Source organism: Microcaecilia unicolor, chromosome 13 (genome assembly GCF_901765095.1).
Source record: "Microcaecilia unicolor chromosome 13, aMicUni1.1, whole genome shotgun sequence".
Classification (NCBI taxonomy): domain Eukaryota; kingdom Metazoa; phylum Chordata; class Amphibia; order Gymnophiona; family Siphonopidae; genus Microcaecilia; species Microcaecilia unicolor.
Window position 1 is genome coordinate 46,106,000 of NC_044043.1, and position 25,786 is coordinate 46,131,785.

At 44.4% G+C, this 25,786-nt stretch overlaps 1 protein-coding gene across 3 annotated transcripts in view; it reads right to left on the reverse strand.

Moving 5' to 3' along the window:
- Positions 1-25,786, reverse strand: part of GGNBP2 (gametogenetin binding protein 2) — a 73,233-nt gene that overhangs the window by 19,422 nt on the left and 28,025 nt on the right. For 2 of the 3 annotated variants that reach the window (XM_030222647.1, XM_030222648.1), the window contains exons 6-8: positions 17,435-17,548; positions 14,345-14,554; positions 1,506-1,680 (exon numbers count right to left, since the gene is read on the reverse strand). In XM_030222647.1, the coding sequence (XP_030078507.1) occupies positions 1,506-1,680; positions 14,345-14,554; positions 17,435-17,548 (499 nt within the window). The remainder of the gene's footprint in view (positions 1-1,505; positions 1,681-14,344; positions 14,555-17,434; positions 17,549-25,786) is intronic. The other variant, XM_030222646.1, reaches the window with a different exon arrangement.

Sequence of the window (25,786 nt, forward strand, 5' to 3'; positions counted from 1 at the left end):
ATTTTTTTGGGATATGAAGAAACTTTCTGGTGGATTGAGGGAAACAACTGGTTAAAGCTATGAAGTATATGAAGGGTTAAATGGGTTAAGCCTTTCCTATGTTTGTTTCCTAATATTGATCTCCTTATCTTTATTTCACTCCCTTTCTTTAACTGAGGTCTAAGGAAGAGAGTATGAAGTTACGTATAAACTTAGGTTTTTCTTTATATTTTTTTCTTTTTTCTTTCTTTAAGCAAGTGTTTACTTGTGAGATGTTTCATATGTTATAAATAAAAAAGATAAAATATAACACAGAGGAAGGCTTCTATTATGCGACTCCAGCCTACCCCACTCTCTCGATTAAAACTTCTTTCCTTCAGCCATGCTGTTACATAAGAAAGGGAAGAACTGTGCACTACATCTTTCTCACTACACCAGTAGCAGATAAGATACCGTTTTTTCCAGGACCTAGATGACTACTACAGCTCTGAATTAGCAACTTCACAAAGGTAAAGGGTTATATAAAAACTCTAAAAATGGGGTGAACAACAAGCCCTAATATACAAGTCACATGGAGAATGCAATACAGACAAATAAAAGCGAAAACATATTCAGTGGGCAAAAGAAATTAACTACTAGATGAAAATGTGAAGCCAGGGGATGAAAATGTGAAGCCAGGGGTGAAAAATTTCTGGATATACAAGGCAGAGTCCTGTGGAACACCAGTTGGCAGGTAAACTAACTAAACAAACTATTCCAAGACTGAATTGCTGCACTCCACCAGATGGCATCACTCACTTGTGGGGACTTGCAATCCTGCTTGTTCTCGGAGAAATACAAGAAGCCAAACCAAACTAAAAATAAACAAACCCCAAAAATCAACAGATCATGAAAAAACAGAAAGCAAAAGAACAAATAAAAAAGGATGGAAAAGAATTATGATACAGACAAAATAAGTTACACAATTACAAAGCAGCAAAATAAAAATAAATAAAGTTGGAAGGAATAAAATAGGTATTTGTCCAGGCTCCTGAAAATTTTTGTCTGGCATCTAAGATTTCTGAATAACTTTTCACCCCTCTTTGAAGTGAACTGGTGGGAAACAATGGCCATACAGTATCCTAAAGACTGTGGGAAGGCAGTAACAGTCCCTTAGCAAACCTAGTACAAGATACTGAAAAGTCAAACTGTAAACAAGCCATCAGGAAATTAATCCGGAGGGCAATAATAAAATAACTGGTACCAAACCCAGTCATAAGTTTTATTTATTTGTTACATTTGTATGTACCCCTATTTAGCAAATGTAAATAGGGTACATACTTACTACCAACGGACTTTAAGCTAATTCTCATAAAAAAAAACTCGTTGCATTAAAATGGGACTGATGCCAGCATAGAAACACACACAATTTGTGAATTAAGTGCTGTTCTTCAAAGTTAATTTCACAATAAGTATGTACACTGTAGCAGCAGAGCTTTTCATTGAAATGTATAAATTAGCTATGCATACTAGCTGTCCACACCTACTTCAAAGCTTTTACGTAAAGCATCAATGCCGAGATAGAAGAGCATCTGCCACGTCTGTTCCTCAGCTCGCAATTTCTGCCAGATTCGGTGCAATCTCTCATAAAGGTGAATACCCAGGCAGGTTAAAACCTCTTCTTGGGCTATATCTATTGTCTTAGCATGTCTCTCCCGACGCCTAGGGAAACAGAAAAACATATTTAGAGTCATTTTTCTCCTTTATGCTAAACAGCCAATACCATGCTCATCATAAAGCATTACTTCTTCTTACACCCAAGTATCTAACCAGTATCCTTTTTTAACAGTTTTTTTAATAGCTTAGCTGCTGAGCAACACACATCCAAAGAGCTAAGACGACAAAGCCAAGGCATCTTAAAGATCACATGTCCGTATTTCAGAAGAGGACAGCTTCCCATACTATAGAATGCAGACACTCTGCAAGTACTGAAGGATGTCAGGTGAAAACAGGATCTGAAACGGAAAAAGAACTAAATGGCTAGCAGAAAATTCAGGCTAATACGATATCCTTGTAGTTTCTAAAAAAAAACAGCAAAGTCACAGCTTTGCCATAATAGTTGGTCCATAATTACCAGTTTCCACTATGTGGTAACTATGTGCCAACTGTAATGCCTACTGGACCAATACTTTAATTGCAGAGCCTTAGATGAGGGTAATAAAATGTGGGCCATAGATTGTCTGATGACATACATTTGAACGGCAGGAATAAAGCTGCATACCATGCCTATTTCACAATGGCTTACATGTAACAGCTACTACATTCTTCTAATCATCAACAGCTGTATTAGCCTTCCAAAAACCTTTCTGCTAAGACTACTTTAAACTATATTCAAAGCTTTTCTAAAAAAAATGAACAATGCCTGATACAAACTCAAATCCACCAGTTACCACTAAAGGACTTCTTCACCTAATAACTTAGCACTTAAAGATTCTCACCGCATATTACTATTTTTAACCTTTTATGAGAAGGGGCTTGAGAAGGATAGCCAAAACTGAGAAGTTGTAAGGTAAAATAAAAATGTAAATGAAAAGAATTATAAGTTGAAATAGATGCTTGGCTAATTCTGTTTAAATTGCAAAACAATTTTGTACTAATTGTATTCAGCAACCAAGGGAGCAAGTGTAACAGCATGTTACAAATGGACCTCATTGGTTAATATTATTTTTCACATCACACACTGTGGAAAATAATTTTAACAGTGTGCCTATATATAAAAGTGCCCAAAGGGTACCTGAGTAGCACCTACTTTCCTTTATAGGATACCAGCTTATATGTGCTTAGGCACGAGTGCTTACACCATCCACAGAGCTGGTGTGAAAGCTTGTGCCTAAGTTCCAGTGATAGGTGCCTAGCTTTAAGTATTCTATAAGTTACACATGTAATTGCCCACATTCCACCCAGATGCTGCTCATGTGTACATCTATCTGCTACTATATGCTACAATGCTTAGACAGCATATTGGTTGCAAACAGATCCACATAAGTATATGACAGCACACACTGTGGTCCCTAAATCCAGTCCAGGAAAGTTGCTTACCTGTAACAGGGGTTCACTGTAAACAAGATTAATCGGACACACAAGTGGGATTATGTCACCTAATGCTGACATGAACCAGCTCTCAGAGCTCGTAAATACCTTCTGGGTCTTTCTGAGCATGCATGGATGTTCTCATACAGCACCTGTCATTCTTTACGTCTTTAGTCCATTCACAGCCTAAACCTAAAGATTCAACTCCCGGGAAGGTATGTCCAATGTATCCTGTTGTCCATAGAGAATCTCTGTTACAGATAAGGAACCACTTTCTCCATGGACAAGAAGGATGAAGTCAGCCATACAAATGTGACGTCTGGGAGTTTCTTGCCTTGAAGAGAAAGCCTAATATTGCCTGGAAATCCAAACTGCCACTAATGTGGAAGAACTGACTATATATTGAAAAGATTTTGCAGTACTGCTAGTCTATGTTTACCGGGTACTTTCTATATCGCCTTTCATGAAATACGTAAAAGAGGTTTACAACTTACAGTTTAAGAAAAAAGGAAAAGGAAAATAACTCCATACTTACATAAAGCCGAAGAAACAGAGGAGAGTTGTAATACATCAACACAAAGCAATCAGTGCAAACCTTATGCATAGTTGTAAGGGTGCTGAGCCTGGGAGTCACAAGGAGAAAGCCAAACTGAACAGATGTGTTTTAACAGTAGCTTTAAATTTGGCATGAGATGGTTCAACACAGAGCTGTTGTGGCAAGACGTTCCATAAGGTGGGGGCCAAATAGAAGAAAAAGAAATTCAGTTGAGGACTTAAGATAACAAAATGGCTTATACAGAAGAAAAAAATGATAAATACAATGAAATCCTTTAAAAACTGCAATGTGTGCAAGCAAAAGAATTTTGAATTGGAAATGATATTGTAGAAGCCAAAGGAGATGATAAAGAAATGGGTATTCATGGTCTGTTTTGCAAGCTTGGCACAATATCCAGACTGCTGCATTTTGACCGATCTGTAATCTTCTTTTCAGAGCATACTGAGGAGACCTGCTAATACCACACTGCTGTAGTCCGGGCGAGATGTATCAAGGGCACTGACAATTGTCTGTGGATCCTGTTTATTCAGGAATGATTGAACTTAGCAGAACTGATGTAGGGTGAAAAACATTTAACAGAAGAAATAAATATGAAGTTTAAATTGGAAGTGAGAGTCTGTCACTCCCAAATATTTGAAAGAATCTACTAATTGAGTGGGCCATAGAGGGGCCAAAGAAGAGTGTATAGGCCAATCTATGAGGTCAATTGCAACTAATTTGGATGGGTTCAAAATAAGTAGAAATTTGGCCCAAGCAGATCTGAAGCAATTGGAGGTGAGGGGTGGCCAGTTCTCTGCAGTGCAGTAGAAGAACATCATCCAAAAAGAAATTAGCTTTGATGCCAGAAGACTGACTAGTAGCTATGGGACTCAGAAATCTATTAGAGAGTAAAAAAGCACTGAACTCTGCAGAACCCCATAGGATAATTTGTGCTGCAGACATGGAATGGTGGAATTATACATTGAAGGTAAAGTCTTGAAGGAATGAAGAAAATCAACTCAGTACATACCAACACATGCTAATCTGGCTAACAGAAGCTTATAGTTGGCTAGGTCAAAAGTGGCAGTGAGGACAAGGGACACTGCTAATGCCACTTGATCCCAATTAAATGATCTTGTGATCATAATTCAAAAATACTAGTACTATTGTTTCTGTACTGTGGCCTATTCTAAAACCCAACTGCCAGTGATTTAAAATCAGGTATGTTTCAATATACTGAAAATGTTGCTGGAAGACTAGTTTCTCCAATATCAGACAGATAAAGGTAAAGGGGGCGATGCATTTGATACACTGCCTTTCTGTGAGTACAACCAAAGCAATTTACATATACTATTTGCATGTATTTTATCTGTCCCTTGTGGGCTCAATCTAAATGGAAACTAGTTGATAGTTTGCGTAAGTAGCTGCATCAAGATCTGGATTTTTAAAGATAAGACAGATCATTGCCTTCTTCCAGGTATTTAGAAAATCCTTGAAGAGAGGCTGGCATTAAAGATCCCAACAATAAATAGAAGTAACCCTAGTGTTGGTAAGCATTTAATTTTGGAAGAGGATATAGCCTCACTAAGTGGACACAGGAAGCAAAGAACCCAAGGGAGAATTGTAGCGTCAGGAAATGGTTGTCTAAGTTTGGAATAAAAAGACTAGGGAGAGAATCCAAGAAGGACAACATTGGACAAATAGAATAGTGGGGTAGAGACCTTATCAGCAAAGAATTGTGCAAGGTCATTTGCAGTTAAATATGTGAAGGGATCCTATCTTGGTCCTTGAAACTAAAGGTGAACAACCATGGGAAAAAGCTGTTTAGGCAGTTGAAGGCTGAATTTACAAGGGAGCTTTAATAAAACTGTTTAGCAGATTTTACTGATTGATGGTATTGGCTACAGCTTTAATTACAAAGGGCTAATGTTTCGTTCATCACTTCTGCCAAGAAAAGTAGTGGGAAGTGAAGATATGAACTGAAGACTGTGTGGCCATTTTGTATACATCTTGCATAGCAGTGAAGCAGAAGTGTGCAAATGAAGCGTTCATGGCACTGATTTGATGTCCCTTTATTACATTAGTTAGCTGCAGACCTGCAAGGTTGTAAAACGGGATAAACAGTCTGATGACCCGAGAGGGTGCTCTCTTTTACCAAGTTACCTCTGCAGCTGGGATCATTACGAGACGTTATTTGGAGCAATGTGTGGCTGAACTCCTCTCTAGCATTGTCAGTTCTGTTTAACATATGCAGAACTTGTTCTCTTTTAAAAATGAGGCCATGAGATGTACTATAGACTTGTGGATGGGTAAAACCTCCACCTTTTGTAGGAGCTTGGGATATGTTCTTATGAAAGAACTGGATATAAAGGAGATTATGAGACAAATGCATGCAGTTCCTTTACTCTTTGAGCTGAAGATACCACTGCCAAGAAAATAAAAGATCAGGTGAACTAATATGAGAGGTACAGATTCCACTGGATCAAAGGACAGCTTCACAAGCTGAGTGAGAATAATAAAGATATCACAAAACTCGAGGCTCAGAAATCAGCAGCTCTGTATATCATAAATTTGGAGATTAGAAAGGATGTAAAGACACTGCAGTTTTTGTATGTTTGGAGACTAGTCGTTGTAAAGATGACACTGGAGCTCCTTTGAATGAATGGAAACAAGCTGTAGCACTAAGATGAACCCTGAGGGCGTACTTAGACCAGATTACAGGTGAAACAAATAGTTAAATCAACATGTTTGGTTTGCATATAAATGGATCCAACTTATAGCACATGCATCAGCTATACAATATTTTTCCCCGAGGGAACAGAACGTCCTTTTGGATTTTTTCCTTGCAGCCATCAACAAATCCATCACTTTTTTATCCAAATATCATTTTTATTGGAGAGCCTTATACATCAGTAAAATCAGAGCTTAAACAGAACTAAAGACTCAACTCAGCCACCCCATCTTCCCTGTCCATCACTTTTTTAATAAGAAAGGCAATCACCACATATTCAATCTCTGTGTTGTCACAGCCAAAGAATGGATACCGAGGTGAAGTATTTTCCCTCAATTCCAAGTCATTAGTTGTGGGAATTGTAATTGAAATAAAATCAGAGCTGTGGCTATAAGCTGACAAAAGTGAAGAAACCGAGCCTGTTGTGACCAAAAAGGTTGTTACTAGTATCATAGAAGTTTCATCTTATTTAATGTTGAGCAACTGGGGGGGGTTAGGGGATATACCGCCTTTCTGTGGTTTCCTCAACTACATTCAAAGCCGCTCAAATAGTATATACAGGTACTTATTTGTACCTGGGGCAATGGAGGGTTAAGTGACTTGACCAGAGTCACAATGAGCTGCAGTGGGAATCAAACTCAGTTCCCCAGGATCAAAGTCAGTTGAATCAACCACTAGGCTACTCCTCCACTCCAGACCTTCTAGATCTCTGCTGGTACTATTAGAAGATGTTACCCCATGTGTGTGGCTGATTTATCCTACTTGTTCATGGAGAAGTTTTGGTTTCCAGACTAACCAAAGTACAACATTATCCTGGTTCTGATTTCAACTTTATTCAACCACAGGAACTCTCTCGTTTGTTTACACAACCGTTTGAGAATGTTGCCACCATGCACGTGCATGTCTCCCCACCTACCACTATTGTGTGGGACCTAAGCAATCAAATTTTTAGTTTCTAGAATGTAAGACTATGTATCCTGCTCTCCTTGGAGAACACCTATAACAGGTAACCATTTCCTCTGGAGGACAAGCAGGATATGATAGTCTCTCACATGTGGGACTCCCTAGCTACAGGCTGCCTTTAATGGAAATAAAGAATAACTAAGAATACTGCAACAACTGAAAAACAAATAACCTTTTTTTTTTTTTTGGGGGGGGGGGGGGGGAGGGGGAGGAAGACTGGAATGCAAATACATGTGCCTACAGGGGTGGAGTTGGATTCTAGACTGAAAATAGATTCTGATGGACTGTTTGGCATAACTTACTAATGTGAATATGTGGACCAAAGACCATGCAACATTTCTGCAACTTCCTTTATGGAAGCTGATCTCAAGTGGGTTACCAACACAGGCAGAGTTCTAACATGATATGCAATGTGACCCTCCAGAGACAGCCCAGCCTGGGCATACCTGAAGGAAATACAGACTGCTAGTCAATTGCAGTGTGTGTTTGCTCACGGCAGCCCCACTCCTGTTTGGGGCAAAAGAAACAAAAAGCTGGGTGGACTTTCTATGGGCTTTAGGCCACTCCAGATAGAAGGCCAAGGCACGCTTGTCCAAAGAATGCAGTGCGCTTTTACCTTTGGGGGCATGAGGTTTTGGAAAAAATGTTGCTGGAATTTCTTCATAAGTGAACTCCTCTAACATTACCTTAGGATGAGTGTGCAGGACAACTGTTCGTGTAAGGTGAATCAGCTACTAGGGCCTGGAGCTCACTGACCTTCTTCTTTCCGAGCACTCTACCAAAACCCTCATCCACACCCTTGTCACCTCTCGTTTAGACTACTGCAATCTGCTTTTTGCTGGCCTCCCACTTAGTCACCTCTCCCCTCTCCAGTCGGTTCATTTCCGCCAGGGTCGCTTTACTCATACTACCCCTCTCCTCAAGACCCTTCACTGGCTCCCTATCCGTTTTCGCATCCTGTTCAAACTTCTTCTACTAACCTATAAATGTACTCTGCTGCTCCCCAGTATCTCTCCACACTCGTCCTTCCCTACACCTCTTCCCGTGCACTCCGCTCCATGGATAAATCCTTCTTATCTGTTCCCTTCTCCACTACTGCCAACTCCAGACTTCGCGCCTTCTGTCTCGCTGCACCCTACGCCTGGAATAAACTTCCTGAGCCCCTACGTCTTGCCCCATCCTTGGCCACCTTTAAATCTAGACTGAAAGCCCACCTCTTCAACATTGCTTTTGACTCGTAACCACTCGACTCCACCTACCCTCCTCTCTTCCTTCCCGTCCACATTAATTGATTTGATTACTTTATTTATTTTTTGTCTATTAGATTGTAAGCTCTTTGAGCAGGGACTGTCTTTCTTCTATGTTTGTGCAGCGCTGCGTGTGCCTTGTAGCGCTATAGAAATGCTAAATAGTAGTAGTAGTAGTAGTAGGTCAGGTATTTAGAGGCTAAAAAGGAGCTTTCATCAGTTGAATTAAAACACAAGACTGAGGTCCCATGACACTGGAGAAAGCTTAAAGAGAGTCTTTGATAGATGCAAGCCCGGCATAAAATGAACTAAAGGCTGAGCAGAAATAGGTTTATCTTCTACTTGGTGGTAAGTGCAAACTGACCTAATATGAATCCCAACAGAATAGGTCTTCAGACTTAATTGACAAATGTAGAAGCTATTCAAGTAGTTTTGTGTAGGAAAGAAAAAAGGGATCTAGGGCCTTGTCTTCACATCAGGCAAATTAAATTATCCAGCACTACAATCTCAACACTCAAAGGATACCTGATCTTCAGTTATTGGTGTTGGAAAACAATTCAATCTCCATGGAACAAAATTCCAGAAAAAAAAGGAAACCACATCTGTCTCAGCCAGTAAGGGAAGCAATCAGAATTGTTCTTCAGAGGAATCAAAGAATAAGCATACAGAGGCCTCCACCCCCCACCCCCTCAACGAATGAGGAAGGCATCAGAGGCTAGTCTGCCATGTGATCCTAGTCCAGAGCAGAACTGACGGCCTTTGTAACGAATGGGGTGCCCCACTCAAAAGATCTTCTGGGCTAAGCCCTCATCCAGAAACTACTCATGAGGTTGCAGAATCTAACTCAGTCTGTCTACCAACTAGACAGTGGTTCTCTGTTAATATAATACATTGCAAATTGATTGTCTTAATTAGAATTACTTGACTGATAGCCCTTGGAGCATTCCAGTTCATTCCTTAGATCTAGGAAGTTTATCTGATGAAGCTTTTCCTGAGCAGACCACAGACCAGACCCTTAGTGTGGAACCCATCTATACGAGCTCCCCCATCACTAGCTGGACATCAGGGCTGGCGAAACGCGGTAGCAGGGTATGCATGGCAGGGGGAGCCAACATTCGAGGGGCGCCAGAAACTGCCATGCTTTCCCTACGCTACACTACAGCATTCCCAAGATGACCTATATTGATCCCTACAGCCCCGGTGGTTTAGTGGCTTCTGCAGCTGCAGGAAAGAATCCCATTCTTTCCTACTCTCTGCTGCTCCTCTGTCTACACTTTGCTCCTCTGTGCCGCGGGCGCCACCGCCACCATATTTTCAAAATGGCTGCTGAGGCTTCCGGCAGCAGTCTTGGCAGCCATTTTGAAAATCCGGCGCTGCCGCCTGCTGCACAGAAGAGCAAAGCGGAGATAGATAAGCGGCAGAGGGCAGGAAAGTGGTATTCTTTCCTGCCCCCACAGAGGCCACTAAACCACCATGGCGGTCTTCAAGGATCAAGGTAGGTCTTCTTGGGAGGGTTGTAGTATGCGGGAGGGGGATGGCACAGCCTGCCTATGGGTGGGAATACTGTGGGATATAAATGTCATAAATAAAACCAATGGACCGCATTAGGGACTTATAGCCCATTTAGTTATGTTATGTTTAAGCAAATGAGAGATCTACATGAAAGAAAATATTTACTTTTATAATTTTGACTTCTGAAAACCACTTGTCCCTGAAACATGCTCAAAACAGAATAATCCATTGGTAAAAAAAAAAACAACAACAACCCAGAATGATCTATTTGTACAAAAGAGATGACATGAAAATGTGATTCCATGTGCTCCAATGAAATTAGAGTTTAATTTTACTACCAATCTTTATAACACCAGGCTTCCCAAGGCAGATTACAACAACGGTTAAGATGAACCCATAAGTAAAGAGGATATCCTCACTGAAATTTGGCCATATATTACTGTATTGTATAGAACAGTATAGAAAAAGAACAAAATACAGCCTTTATTAGTGCTGTTTCCACCAGCTACAATAATTTTTAAGCAGTTTTAGTGATATTCAATTTTATTTCATATTTATATCTACCGTGATGTATGAGACACCCTCCTGGTCTCCCTGTTGTCTCTTCATACCTTACTGTCAGGTAAATACTATAAGAATGGAGATGAATTTTTCCTGGATAGCTGGCTTTGCGTCAATGGAAGGTTTGCAGCAGGAGAGGGGCGAGTATAATTACAAAGAGGGCAGATTTCCCCAGGTTCTAAACCCTACCCACAAGGGCTTAGTGAGGTCTTTCTTAGGACAGACACAGAACCCTGGAAGGGAGAAAACCTGGCATGGTTTCAGGAAGGGAGGTGCTCCACACCTCTAGTGCTTTACTGGAGGGAAAGGAGACAGTCCTTAGAGACATGCCAGGAATTAGATCCAGCCATTGCTCCTGACACGGTAAGCAGTATACGCGGGAGCCAAAGTGAGGCTTGGAAACGGGTGGGGTCGTTTCTCTCTTGGAAGACACATAGGTAAAAATCCTGCTGTGACCAAGACAGTGGAAAAAAGGGGAAGGGGAAGACCAGCAACCTGCCTGAGGAAAGGAGGAACCTTCCTCACAGAGAACCGGTTCCAGGGAGTAAACGGGCTACCTAACCTAGGGCATAAAGGACCCTAAAGTTAATGCAGTGCCTGGTTAGTGAGAGAAGGGGAAAGAATGGGTGTCCAGTCCTCACTGGGGAAATGTTACTGACCTGCCTGAAGAGATGGGGTCAGGGTCAGACATGTGTAGGGTGCAGAGACCGTTAATGAGCATTCCAAGCCTACAGCTGGTATTAGGTGGGGAATTAACCTCGTCAGAGAGAGGTTCATTAGGGGGCACAGTTCTAGGCTGTGTCCTGGAAATGCTGGCTCAAACTTGTGAGAAACTTAGGAAATGTTACGGACTTAAAATGCAAACTGGGTTAGGGAAGAGAAGAGAAACCCTTCCTGTACAGTTTTTGCATGAATTCATTTTTGGGTTGATTTTTCCTTTGAATCCTAAAGCACGTCAGGGAGACTTGTGCTGTGTTTTGAAAACTGAACTTTGCTAATGGAATTTAATTCTTTGTGCTGAATAAAAGCTCTTTATGTTTTGGAGACTGGTTGCAGTGTGAGTGTCTGAGCTGGACAGCTGGAAAGCCTGGACTGGATTAGGGGGATTTTTTCTGACCTCTTCCAGGGAAAGTGTAAGAGGGAGAAGATCTGGTGATACAGACCGTGCCAAGACCTGGTGGGACATTACATTACATATGGGAAGCTTTCAAATACATTAAAAGGCCGTAGAGGTTAAAAAAAAAAAAAGCAATACGTTTTAAGGCACTGGGCTGAAAAAGGGGGCGGGGTGGGAGAAGAGAGAAAGGAGATGCTGGACGGGAGAGGGGGGGTGCCAACTTTTTGCAGGGGGATGACCCAGCAAACATACTAATTGTCAATATCTTTTGAATTTGAAGAATTTAGAAGGGAATACCTTTTGCCAATTTGGATTGGACCATCCATCAGAACAGCGAGTCCCAAAGCACAGTGCTGACACAAATGAAGTCCTAAAAATGTCCTGTTATTTGTGTCCACTGGTGAAAAGGGTCCACTGAGCTTGCCTCAAACAAGCGTGCCATTGGAGTTACATAAGCTCTGGAGGCTATATGGCCTAGCTTGCTAAACCTCTGACCAGTTGGTACCTGCTGACTCTGGTGCACTTCTACTACTACTGATATGAGAGTCACAAGATCCACTGTTATGGAAGAAATGCAGATGCCAGGGTTGTGTCTAGCAGAGCTCCTATGAATTCCAATTTTTGAGCAGGGCTGAACTGAGATTTGGGATAGTTTATGATGAATCCTAGTAGCTCTGGCACACACGTGGATGTACATTATTTCGCACCCTCTTCTGATAGTTCTTGACAGCCAATTGTCAAAATAGGAATATACGTGTACCCCTAGTCTGTGTAAAGAAGCTGCAACGACTGCTAGGCACTTTGTAAATGCTCTTGGCGCTGATAAAAGGCCAAAAACAGTATGCAATACTGGAAGTGGTGCTTCCCTAGTGTGAATCTCACATACTTTCTGACTTAAAGGATGCTTATACCCACATATAGATGCATCCAAGTCCAGAGAACAAAACCAATCTCCTTTTTGTATCATGGATAAAGAGTGCCCTAGGAAACCATCCTGAACTTTTGTATGGCCAGACACTTGTGTTCAGGGTTCTTAGGTCCAGGATGGGACAAAATCCTTCCCCTCTTCCCAATTAGTTTTTGACTAGGAAGTACTTTGAATAAAATCCCTTCCCTCTCTCCCCTGGTGGAATGGGTTCAACCACATTGACTTGTAATAAGGAAGAGTGCCTTGGTAAGCAACTCCTGATGCTTAGAGCTCAAATGCTCTTGGTGGACAATTTGGAGGGTTGACTATAAATTGCAGATAGTAACCTTCCTGGACAACTTTTGACACTGGCAAACTTGGTGCCTCAATGAACTCAGCACCCCACTTTGAAGGGGAAACCTTGGCCTCAATCTGGCGTCTGGCATCTTCACCTCTCTGTCTCAAAGAGAATGAGGATGAATCCCTTCCTCTTCCTCAACCTAGATGGCTTCTATTGACACTGAATGTCGAGGGTGGTCAATGCATTCTTGATGCCAAAGTGTTCTCAATGTCTCATGCAGCTCAGAAAGCCATGAGGTCTGGTGCTACTGAAGCTGATGGATCGGACTTATCTGTACCAAAAACGTGTTTGCACTGCTTCTCTCTACCTTGGATTCCCCTTCTTGGAGGCAAAAGGATTGAGTCCCAAGCATTACAGACACAATTGAGACTATCCATAATGGATATGGTCCTGTTACACTTGGAACACTTTTCAAAGCCACTGGGAATGTAATTTGAGGCATATCGGGGAAAAATAGCCCCTTAAAAATCAAACAATTCAAAAATAAAAATGTTTACCCAGTCAGATAGTTGAGGCCGAAGATTACTAGAGCAGGCCATGGAAAAGAAGGAAAACTTTAAAAAGGACAAAAAAACTAATTAAGGCAAATAATGGATCAAGATGTACCCCTGTTTGACAGCGACAGAACTTACACATTGCTAGGCAAAAAAAAAAAAAAAACCAGTGATAAGACTTACACCCGAACACAATTCTGACGCAAGCTGAGAGGGAGCACCAGGGCAATGCTACCATTTAGCTCTGCAGAAAAGTAGTGACTGGCTAGGTCCCACACAATTGCGGCAGGCACCAGACGCACACATGCATGGTGCAACATTCTGAAAAGCTGAAGAACATTTCTGTACGAGATCTATGAGATATCACCCACACATAAGACTATTATATATCCTGCTTGTACTTCGAGAATAAGCATTTCTGATTGATACTTATATTTATAAAATAGGACATGATATAGAAGGAGTACAGTCTTCTAAAAAAAAAAAAAAAAAAAAAGATTTCCAGCTGTGAATTCACTTGGACTTCTGATTGTGCAGTTTGCTGTATTTTCAAATCAGTTCAATACTAAGACCCTACTTACAGGCACATAATGAAGAAAACCTTTGTAGACCCTTATGTTTACCTTCAAGGGCATAAAACTCCTTAATGTACTAGGCTTAGACTAGGCTAGATGTACCATCCATTTAATCATTGGTTTGAAGCATATGATCTTTAAGGTAATGCATAAAAGCACAGGTCTGCACCACAGAAAGCCAACCATAAATGCCATAAAGAGCAAGATTATTATCTACATCAGCATTTGAAACAAACATTCAATATTAAAAAGGAAGCAAAGCGCTAGATAGCCCACTCTAGCCAACTACATACTCATACCCTCCTGCGAACTCTGGTTCAGCTCGGCCCAGTAGATGTGCGATGAAGTCCGTTTCACAGCAGACATGAATGTGACGCTCATGAGGACAGCACCGCAGACCCTCATACAATGCAGCACAGTAGCCTTTTTCTTTGCTGCAGTCCAATTCACCAATCAGAATATTGTAGGCTCGAAGTACCTTATTTTTGCAGTCAGTACAAAACCTGGAATTCCATATAAAGGAGAGGAATGGTAGGTTTATTTGCTTTCCAACTAAAGGAGCTCATATGTTACAGAACACAGGGGACGGGGAGGGTGGAAGAGATGTTCTGGAGTTTAACTCTACTTCTAATACAAGAACTATGGAGGTAAAAACTTCTCATTGTACAGGATCAAAAAGAAATCAGTAATTGCAGGCCAGCTCTGTGGCTCCAATTTTAAGTGCTGTACACTGCCATATGAAGTGCTCTAGTTTGAACCTCGGGTCAGGTCCCCTATTTAGTGGGCAACCGAATTTCAGTTTCAGTGCTAAAACTGGCTCGAAATTCTAATTCAGCCATGTTTTGCTTTCAGCCGAAAATGTTGGTGCAGTTTTGGCTAAAACTGAAATTCCCCCAGACCAAAAGCACTGTCCACTCTGCCTCCCCCTCCCCAACCAAAAGCACCACCCACCCCGACCAAAACCACTGACACTCTCCCACCACCGCTAGGCCTTCCCCAGGCCTACCACAGGCACTCTTGTGGTCTAACTGGGGCAGGAGTGATTTACTGTCGCTCCTTTCCCTGCCCTCCACCATCAAAATGGCTGCCAAGACTCCTGCTGAAGGTCTCAGCAGCCATTTTGCTAGAGATGGCAAGGGGCAGGAGCAAATTTGAATCACTCCTGCTCCAGTTAGGCCATTATACCTTTAGGGTAGAACTGGGGGGGGGGGGGGGTCGGGGGAGCAAGGGAGGCTGTGTGTGGTCAGTGGGGAGTGGGAGCTGGCCGATTTCCACTGGTCTCTACTTCCATTCCCAGTTAATTGAGTATACTACAAAGGAAGTGTTCACATCCCCTGAGGAGATGGGATTCAGTAGTCACTGCTTAAGGGCTATAAGTAAGGACTATCACTGTAATGAGCAGACTAGATATGATGGGGGAAGGGGGAGGGGAATACAAAAATAGGGAAAAAAATATCTCTGAATTGTTGCAATTGAAGGTTCATGGCACCAGAACACAGTCCAGGAGCCAAATGAGCTGGAAGCACAAAAAGGAGCAAAAGGAAAAGGCTAGGTTCCAAAAAAAAAAAAAAAAAACCTCACAGAAAACAAACAGTGGCTGGTCAGTACTCAGGCACTTCTATAAACTGGCACCTAGAGGTACTCACCGTTTACTCTCATCAAGGGGGCCCATTAATTGGCAGTCACCGATGTGCACCAGGCACTATTCCATACATTTGCACCTAACTGCAAAAGGTGCGTACACATGGGCAGACATACACACATAGTTTACAGAATACTATAAATTACAAGCATCACTTAGGGTACACTAACAGAGCACACCAATGCCAACTTAACCTAGTAACCTATAATAGAATCTTGGCGCCAAGATGCTGTTATAGAATTGTCACTAAGCGCATGGCATTGGGATGCCTAAACTGATGTGCACATTTACAGAATCGACACCTATATAGGTATACAGAAAGCGAGACCAAAGCAGGGGGGAGGAGGGGCCCCTATCTTCAACTTTCATACATCTCACTATAGTTTTTGCTGAATTCAATGAAAAGGTTTTCAGTAGTAGTAAAGAGGAAAGACGTGTGTTTCGGTGCACTCCTGAGGAATTCTGCACAGTATATTAAAATTGTGTACTTTGTCATTTTTTGTGCAGAATTCTCACATAAGGCCCGACTCCTCCCCAAGCCTATTCCCTCTCTAACTCAGCTTGAATGTCTTCCCTTCCCTTGGTAGGTGCAGCCTCCAGCCTTCTCTAGAGTGGACACCTTCCAATTTTTTCCCTCGGTCCCCAACTCCCTCTCTGTAAACTTGTCCTCTACCCTCTAGCAGCTCTCTCCTCAACCCTTAGCGTTGGCCCCACCCCAGTTCTCTCTTATTCCAAGTAAGACTCCCAAGTACTGTCTATCCTATGGTTCCCCCTCCCCCACCAAGGCACACATCCTCAGCTCTCCTTCCTTCCCCTCCCTAGGCAAACACTCGATCTCTGTCCATCCCCAAGAATATATCCAGCTGGTTCTGCCCGATCCACCATGCAACACAGCCCCAAGATTTGCTGCAGCCTGTCCAGCACTCCTTCTCCCCTCCCCCAGCACATCTCCCCAACTCTCTATGGTTCACACACTCCACTTGCTCCAGCCTCCCCCCCCCCCCCCCCACAAAGTGGCACACTGCCCTCCCCTGAGTTTTGCATAGCCGTTCCCTCAATTTTCTTCAGCTCCCTCTCATGGCACACCCCGTTTACTCACCACACTCCCTGCGGTCCACCCCTCTGCACACACACCACTGGTCCACCCTCTCTCAATCATGAGGCAAGAGAAGATCATGGCTGCACATCAGGTCATGTCCTCCTCTTCCTTCGACCTGACTGTTCCTTTGAGACATGCTGTTGTATACAAGCCTGTGTGGTTCAAGGGAATAGTTGGGCCTTGGACAGCAGAGATGGAGGATGCACCCTAATGTGTGACCATGTACTAATTCTCTTGCTCAACTGCTGCAGGGAGGGAGAGCGAGCCGCCTAGCCCTTGCTGCTTTTGCCATTGCCTAGGCATAATTTTGTGCAAATTCTGTCTTGTGCAGGATTCTTCCAGGAGTAAAGGTGCCAGTGCCCTCATCTGCAATAACAGGTGGACGACAACAAGATACTGACTTGTGTACATCTAGTCTGTTGATCAATGGTCACACACATACATACCTATAAGCCCATTCTTACTGAATGATAAATGCTCAATTACACTAACTTAATACACAAATGAATCTGAATTTACAAAAGGTAGCATGCAGCTCTACCACAATTTTACACACACCCCTGAGAATCCCTCCATGATGCAGGGTTACCTAACAAACACTAAACTAAAAGTGGATATATTTATATTTCACTTTATCTTTACCTGTGTTTTCTGAGATATGTTTCCAATGTTTCCAAGAGACAATTAGAATCAATTAAAACTACTTCATCCCTGCATTCCTGTGACATGAGCTCCCAAACATCCATCCAACAGCCTCTGCAGGATCAAACACAGATCTTGTTAACACTGGTCTTTAAGTGGTTTCAATAAAATGTACAATTAACAATAACAAAGTAATCAGATGACAAAACACATAGAATAAAAGGGTACAACTTCTACAGAATTAGACTATTACCTCAAAGGTGCCTGGAAAGCTCCGAAGTGGAAAAGGATGCTACACTTCACTTCCTTCCTGCAGTCTTCACTACTGCTCTTATCTGCACCTAAAGCTTTCTCTGTACTGACAGTGCTACTGCTCCCTTCACTGTAGTAGTTTTAAAACAAAGATTTAGGAGCTGTGCGTGACTTGCAATTAATACACATTTAAAGCACAAATCTTATAATGCTTATAGCTTAAACATTTTAGTCTATACAATACCACATCACAAACGAGGCTTTGTTGAAAATGGCTTAGTAGGGCTTCCCAAACTGGGTTGGCACTCCAATGGGGTAGCAAAACCCACATTTGGAGCTGCAACCTGGGCAGACTGTCCACAGAAACGTTACTGGCCCGAGTGCTTTCTGCAGCTGCAATACTAGGGTCACAACCATAGAAAGATAAACACTGGTTTACAGCATATAAGTAACCAAAGAAATTAGGATTTCAGACATGAATTTAATTCCAATTTAACAAACATATCTGTTGTACATGTGAAACTAAGGAAGACGGAAAAATTAGTTATTACCTGATAATTTTCTTTCCATTAGTCCCTGGTGGGTTATGTCCCTATGCCAGCAGGCGGAGTTAGAGAGAACTTCTGAGGCTCTATATGGTCATGTGCAGTCAGCCAAACCTCAGTATTATCCATATCAAAGCCATATAAATGTCCAACTCCCAACCGAGAGCTATTCTCCTATTATTCGAGAATTCAAGGACACCCTGCCACCGCAAGCGCGGGAGGAACTCATGCAGCTCACGGTAAACAAGGAAGTTGCTCCAAAGGACCCTGAAGAAACAATAACAATCCAAAAACTGGAACTGCAAACCTGAAATTAGAAAACAACCTGAAACTAGAAAACAGATATGCAGAAATCTCCAGGGAGGGCCTCTGGATTGATCTGTCGGGACTATTGGAAAGAAAATTATCAGGTAATAACTAATTTTTCCTTCCATAGCGTCACACAGATCAATCCAGAGACTGGTGGGATATACCCAAGCAGTTCTTAAATAGGGTGGGACCCAGAGATCTCAGTTTGCAGAACCGAAGCACCAAACGCAGCCTCAGCCCTTGCTGCTACATCCAATCTATAGTGTTTCGAAAAAGTATGCACCGAGGACCAGGTGGCCGATCTACAAATCTCTTCCAATGAAACTGACCTAGCCTCTGCCACAGAATTACTACTACTTATTTCTAAAGCGCTACTAGACGTACGCAGTGCTGTACACTTGAACATGAAGAGACAGTCCCTGCTCAACAGAGCTTACAATCTAATTAGGACAGACAGAACAAACAGGAGATAATGGAATATTAAAGTGAGGATGATAAAATAAGGGTTCGGAGTTAAAAGCAGCATCAAAAAGGTGGGCTTTTAGCTTAGATTTGAAGACGGCCAGAGATGGAGCTTGACATACCGGCTCAGGAAGTCTATTCCAGCCATATGGTGCAGCAAGATAAAAGGAACAGAGTCTGGAGTTAGCAGTGGAGGAGAAGGGTGCAGATAAGAGAGATTTACCCTGTGAACGGAGTTCTCGGGGAGGAATGTAGGGAGAGATGAGAGTGGAGAGGTACTGAGGAGCTGCAGAGTGAATGCACTTATAGGTCAATAAGACGAGTTTGAACTGTATGCGGAAATGGATAGGAAGCCAGTGAAGTGACTTGAGAGGGCTAATATGAGCATAACGACACTGGCGGAATATTAGTCGTGCAGCCGAATTTTGAACAGATTGAAGAGGAGAGAGATGGCTAAGTGGGAGACCTGTAAGAAGCAAGTTGCAATAGTCTAAGCGAGAGAAGAGTGTGGATGAGGGTTCTGGTAGTGTGCTCAGAAAGGAAAGGGTGAATTTTGCTGATATTATAGAGAAAGAAACGGCAGGTTTTAGCAGTCTGTTGAATATGTGCAGAGAAGGAGAGGGAGGAGCAGTGGCGTCGCGAGGGCAGCTGACACCCGGGGCGGGTCGCCGCTGCGCACCCCCCCCCCCGGGTGCAGCGCGGCGCACCCTCCCCAGAGAACATACCTGGAAGGCGGTGAGGGGCGGGATAGCCAATCCGCCGAGTGCACGCTGCTGGGGGGGGGGGTGTCGGCGCCTCACTGGTTCCCTGCTCTCTCTGCCCCGGGGCAGAGAGAGTAAGGAACCAGAGAGGCGCCGACACCCCCCAGCGGCGTGCACCCGGGGCGAACCGCCCCACCGCCCCCCCCTTCCTACGCCACTGGGGAGGAGTCAAAGATGACCCCAAAGTTACGAGCTGATGAGACAGGATGGATGAGTGTGTTATCCACAGAAATAGAGAATGGGGGGAGGAGGAGAGGTTGGTTTAGGGGGAAAGATGAGAAGCTCAGTCTTGGTCATGTTTAGTTTCAGATGGCGCTGAGACATCCAGGCAGCAATGTCAGAGAGGCAGGCTGACACTTTGGCCTGGATTCCTGCTGAGATTTCTGGTGTGGAGAGGTAGATCTGGGAGTCATCAGCGTAAAGAGGATACTGAAAACCATGGGATGAGATCAGAGTACCAAGGGAAGAAGTATAGATGGAGAAAAGAAGAGGTCCCAGGACAGATCCCTGAGGTACACCAACTGACCGTGGGATAGAAGTAGAGGAGGATCCACTAGGGTATACACTAAAGGTACGCTGGGAGAGATAAGAAAACCAGGAAAGAACAGAGCCCTGAAATCCAAGTGAGGACAGTGTATCAAGGAGTAGGCTGTGATCAACAGTGTCAAAAGCAGCAGATAGATCGAGAAGGATGAGGATAGAATAGAGACCTTTGGATCTGGCCAGGAACAGATCATTGGAGACTTTAGCAAGCGCTGTTTCAGTTGAATGAAGGGGGCGAAAGCCAGATTGAAGTGGATCAAGAATAGCTTGAGATGAAAGAAAGTCAAGGCAACGGCGGTGAACAGCACGTTCAAGTATCTTGGATAGGAAAGGGAGGAGGGAGATGGGGCGATAGTTAGGAGGACAGGTAGGGTCCAATGAAGGTTTTTTTAAAGGTGTGACTACAGCATGTTTGAAGGTATCAAGAACAGTCGCAGTGGACAGTGAAAGATTGAGGATATGACCGATAAAAGGGATGACAGTAGGAGAGATAGTGTTAAGTAGATGGGTGGGAATAGGAACAGAGGAACAGGTAGTTGGTTTCGAGGAAGAAATAAGATGTGGTTTCCTCTTCAGTGATTTCAGAAAAGGAGGCAGGGGTTGGAGGGTTGAGAAAATGGACTAAGGGACGGAGAGGTGGATGTGATCTGGTAGAGAATTCAAGTTTAATCTTGTGAACCTTATCATGAAAGAACTCAGACAGAGTCTGGGGGGAAAGTGAAGTGGGGGTTGGAGGTGAAGGCACTTTGAGGAGAGAGTTCAGTGTGGCAAAGAGATGTCGAGGGTTTGAGCCAAGAGAATTTGTCAACTGGATGTAATAGTCCTGTTTGGCAAGTAAAAGAGCAGACTGGAAGGAGGTCAGCAAGAACTTGAAATGTATGAAGTCAGCATGGGCATGGGATTTCAGTCAAAGGCGTTCGGCAGAGCGGGCACAGGAACGTAGGTAGCGGATTCTAGGTCAGCCAAGGCTGGGGTTTGGTACGTTTTACAGAACGGGGAATGGGAGGAGCGAGAGTATCCAGAGCAGAGGAGAGAATAGTATTATAGGAAGAGACAGCCTCATTGACAGACTTGGATAACATAGTGGTAGAGAAGAGATTAGAAACATTAGAGGACAGAGTAGAAGGGTCAATAGCCTGAAGATTCCTAAATGTGTTGCTTAGGATTGGACGTGCCTGGGGAGGAGGGTGTTTAAGTGTGAAAGTTATCAGATGATGGTCAGAGAGGGGAAGAGTTGAGGCACAGAAACTGGAGAGTGAGCAGTTTGAGGAGAGGTTAAGGTCAAGACAGTGGCCATTCTGGTGAGTGGGGGCAGGGAGCACAGTTGAAGATTGAAAGATTGTTAAAGCAAGAACTGCTAAGCATAAGAGTCGGAGGGATCATTACCATGAATGTTAAAATCCCCAAGAATGAGGGAAGGAGATGAAGGTTCAAGAAAGAAGGAAAGCCAAACATCAAAGTCAGTGAGAAAGGAAGAAAGGGACTTATCAGGGGGTCAATAAATGACTGCTACTCGGAGAGGCAGAGGAGCAAATAGACGGATGGAGTGGATTTCGAAGGAAGAAAAACAGTGAGACTGAGGTAGAAGAAGAGGTTGAAATCTACAAGAGGGTGAAAGTAGTAGCCCAACACCACCTCCGCGGCCAACCAGGCGAGGGGTATGGGAGAAAAGATAACCTCCATGGTCTTCAGGGTAAAGCCAAGTTTCAGTTAGGGCAAGCAGGTGGAGAGCACGAGCGATAAAAGGTCATGGATATAGGAAAGTTTGTTAAAGACAGAGCGGCCATTCCACAGAGCGCAAGGGGAAGGAGGGGGGAGGAGAGGAACAGAAATTAGACTGGAGATATCACGGTGTGACCTGCACTAATAGGATGAGAGCTGATGTGGAGGACCAGGAGTGGGATTTATGTCCCCAGCGGAGAGCAGGAGAAGGAGCAAGAGAGTACAGAGAAGCGTAGTAGGAGAGCTAAAACGACAGCGACGGAGGCGAGATGTACTCAGATAGAAAGGAGATGGATGAATGGAAGGAAGGAAATGTTTAAGTTTGAGAGCTGAGAAAAAAAAAAAAAGAGATGGTGAGATGATGAATACAGAGGGTGGACAATGTGTTCCTGCAGTGTACAGTGGTTTAAGATGGAGAAACAAACTAGGAAGGGACAGTACCAAGAAGAAAAAGTGTACTGGAGCCATAAGTAGTAACAGGGAGAAAAATAAATGTAAAGAGAAGACAGCGTGCGGCACCTAGAGCGGAGGCCCTGAGTGGGTCGGCGTGGACCTGGAAGTCAACCCGGAGAAGGCAGGATATGCAGATGAGATGCAAGTCCTCCACAGCACCTGAAAGGCAGCCGGTGGTAGAGCTGAGCACCTCTCAGCTGAGGAAAGGCTTACCAGGGGTTAGGCCGAAGCCAGCATTCCTCCCCCTGAGGGTCGCCTGTGCCCTAGTGGAATGAGCTCAGTGCTGAGTCAGCGGATCCCTAAAGAACGCTATATAAGCTGAGGCGATGGCTTCTGTAAACCAACGAGCCACCGTCACCTAAGAAGCTTGCTGCCCCCTTCTTGGACCCGCAAAAAGGACAAACAAATTATCCGAACAACAGAAATCATTAGTCACTTCCAAATATCTGATAATAGCCCGCTTAACATCCAGACACTGGAGAGCACGAAACTCCGTCGGATGATCCTCTTTACGAAAAGAGGGAAGACAAAGCTGTTGATTCATATGGAAACGTGAAACAACCCTGGGCAAAAAAGACGGAACCGTCCGGAAAGACGCACCTGCTTCCGTAAAACGAAGAAACGGATCTCTACAGGATAAAGCTTGTATCTCAGAAACTGTTCTCGCTGAAGAAATAGTAACCAAAAACACTGTCTTCAAAGTCAAATCCTTAACCAACAATTGAAACAGCGATTCAAATGGAGGCCGCTGGAAAGCCTTCAGAACCAAATTCAAATTCCAGGAAGGAAAAACTGACATCCGCGGACGCAAATGATTGACTCCCCTCAAAAACCTAACAACATTCGGATGAAAGGCTAAGGAAGACCCTTGTAAACGACCTCTAAAACAAGCTAAGGCCGCCATTTGAACCTTCAAGGAGCTCAAAGACGAGACTTGTCAAGATCATCCTTCAAAAAAGCCAAGATCGAAGAAACCGAAGCCGCAAAGGATGACAAACCTTCCTTCGCAAACCACGCCTCAAAGGTTCTCCACACTCTAGCATATGCTGTCGAAGTGGAACGCTTCCTAGCTCTCAACATAGTGGCAATCACCTTTTCCGGATAACCTTTACGTCTCAACCTTGCCCTCTCAATAGCCAGGCCGTAAGACCAAATGGGGAGGGATCCTCCATAAGGATGGGACCTTGATGCAAAGACCCCGATGAGTGGGCAGCCGCAATGGATTATCGATCCGAAGGCGCACCAGATCTGCGTACCATGGACGCCTGGGCCAATCTGGCTCCACAAAGATCACCCGACCTGGGTGTCTCGCCACTCAACCCAAAATCCTGCTTATCATAGGCCATGGCGGAAACACATACAGAAGAGCGGCCAAGGCTGAAGAAGCGCATCGATCCCCTGAGACTGGGGATCCCTGCCTCGGCTGAAAAATTGCGTCACTTTGGCGTTGTCCGCCCGTGCCATCAGGTCCATATCCGGAACTCCCCACTGCCTCGTGATCAACAAAAACGCCTGCGCGGAGAGTTCCCACTCGCCCCGGATCCAACATATGGCGACTCATAAAGTCCGCTTCTGTGTTCAGCGTTCCCGCTATGTGCGCTGCCGAGAGCTGATCCAAGTGCTCTTCCACCCAACGGCATAGACACGTCGCCTCCTTGGCTAGATGAACACTCTTGGTGCCCCCCTGACGACTGACATAGGCCACTGCCATTGCGTTGTCGGAGAGAACCCGAACCGGCTTCCCCGCCAGATCCGCCTGAAATGCCAGACGCACTGCCCTCAGCTCCAACCGATTGATGGAACAAGAAGCCTACATCCGACACCAAGCACCCTGTGCCGTGAGTCCCCGACAACGGGCTCCCCATCCCGACAGACTGGCGTCTGTAGTCACCATTATCCATTCCGGCACCGCCAGGGGCATTCCTAGACATAACTTGTCTACCCAGAGCTGCCAACAAATTTCCAGCCTGACCATCAGTTCCCATAAAAACTGAACTGAGTAATCCTCCGACATCAGAGACCAGCGGCTCAACAGGGATCGTTGGAGAGGCCTCATGTGACTCCTTGCCACAGAACCACTTCCAGTGTGGCTGCCATCGATCCCAGGACCCGAACATAATCCCAGGCCTTGGGCGCTGGACTGCGCAGAAGACTCTGCTGCACCTGCAGCCTCATCCTCCGGCCATCTGGCAGGAACACTCTGCCTACCCAGGTGTTGAACAGAACCTCAAGGTATTCCAAGGATTGAGATGGATCCAGATGACTCTTTTCCTGATTGACGATCCACCCCAACGACCGCAGCAGACTGACCACCTGGTCTGTCGCCTGAACGATGTCCTGAAAAGACGATGCCCGTATCAACCAATCATCGAGATAAGGATGCACTAGCACCCCTTGCTGCCGCAGAAACGCTGCGACTACCACCATAATCTTGGAAAACGTCCAAGGAGCTAGACCGAAGGGGAGCGCCTGGAACTGAAAGTGCTGACCCAGAACCACAAACCGAAGAAACCGATGATGAGGTGGCCAAATGGGAATGTGCAAGTAAGCCTCCTTGAGATCGAGGGAAGTGAGAAACTCCCCTGGATGAACTGTGGCGATAACTGCCTGAAGCGTTTTCATGCGGAAGTGACGCACTCTCAGAGCTTTGTTTACTCCCTGAGATCTAGTACTGGACGAAAGGAACCTCCTTTCTTTGGAACTATGAAATAGATGGAATAACAGCCAACACCGCGCTGCGCCACCGGAACTGGGACCACAGCCCACAAGCAAATCAAATTTTCCAACGTGTCCCCGACCGCCGCTATCTTCCTTGGAGACTTCAAGGGGATTCCAGGAAAAAATCTGACAGATTTCAAGCAAACTCTAGCTTGTAACCGTCCAGGATTACCTCCAGCACCCACTCGTCTGACTTCACCCTGGCCCATTCTTCCAGAAAAATAGACCGCCGTCCCCCTATTGACTTTGGAAGATGGACCAAGGCCCCATCATTGGACATGAGATCCCGTGGTGGGTCTAGAATTCGCGCCTGAGCGGTGCTGCCCCCAAAACAGCTACTGCTTCTGAGGAAAACGGGGCTTAGAGAAGGCCACCGATCTACCTGGGCGATAACGTCTCGCCTCCCGAAACCGGGCCCAAGATGGGACCGCCCTAGAAGAGGATCTAGGCCTATCCTCCGGCAAACGACGGCCCTTAGAATCTCCCAGATCCTTCACTATCTTGTCCAGATCCTCGTCAAACAGAAGTTTGCCCCGAAAGGGCAAACAAGAAAAAGCGCGATTTAGAAGCTGTATCTGCCGACCAGT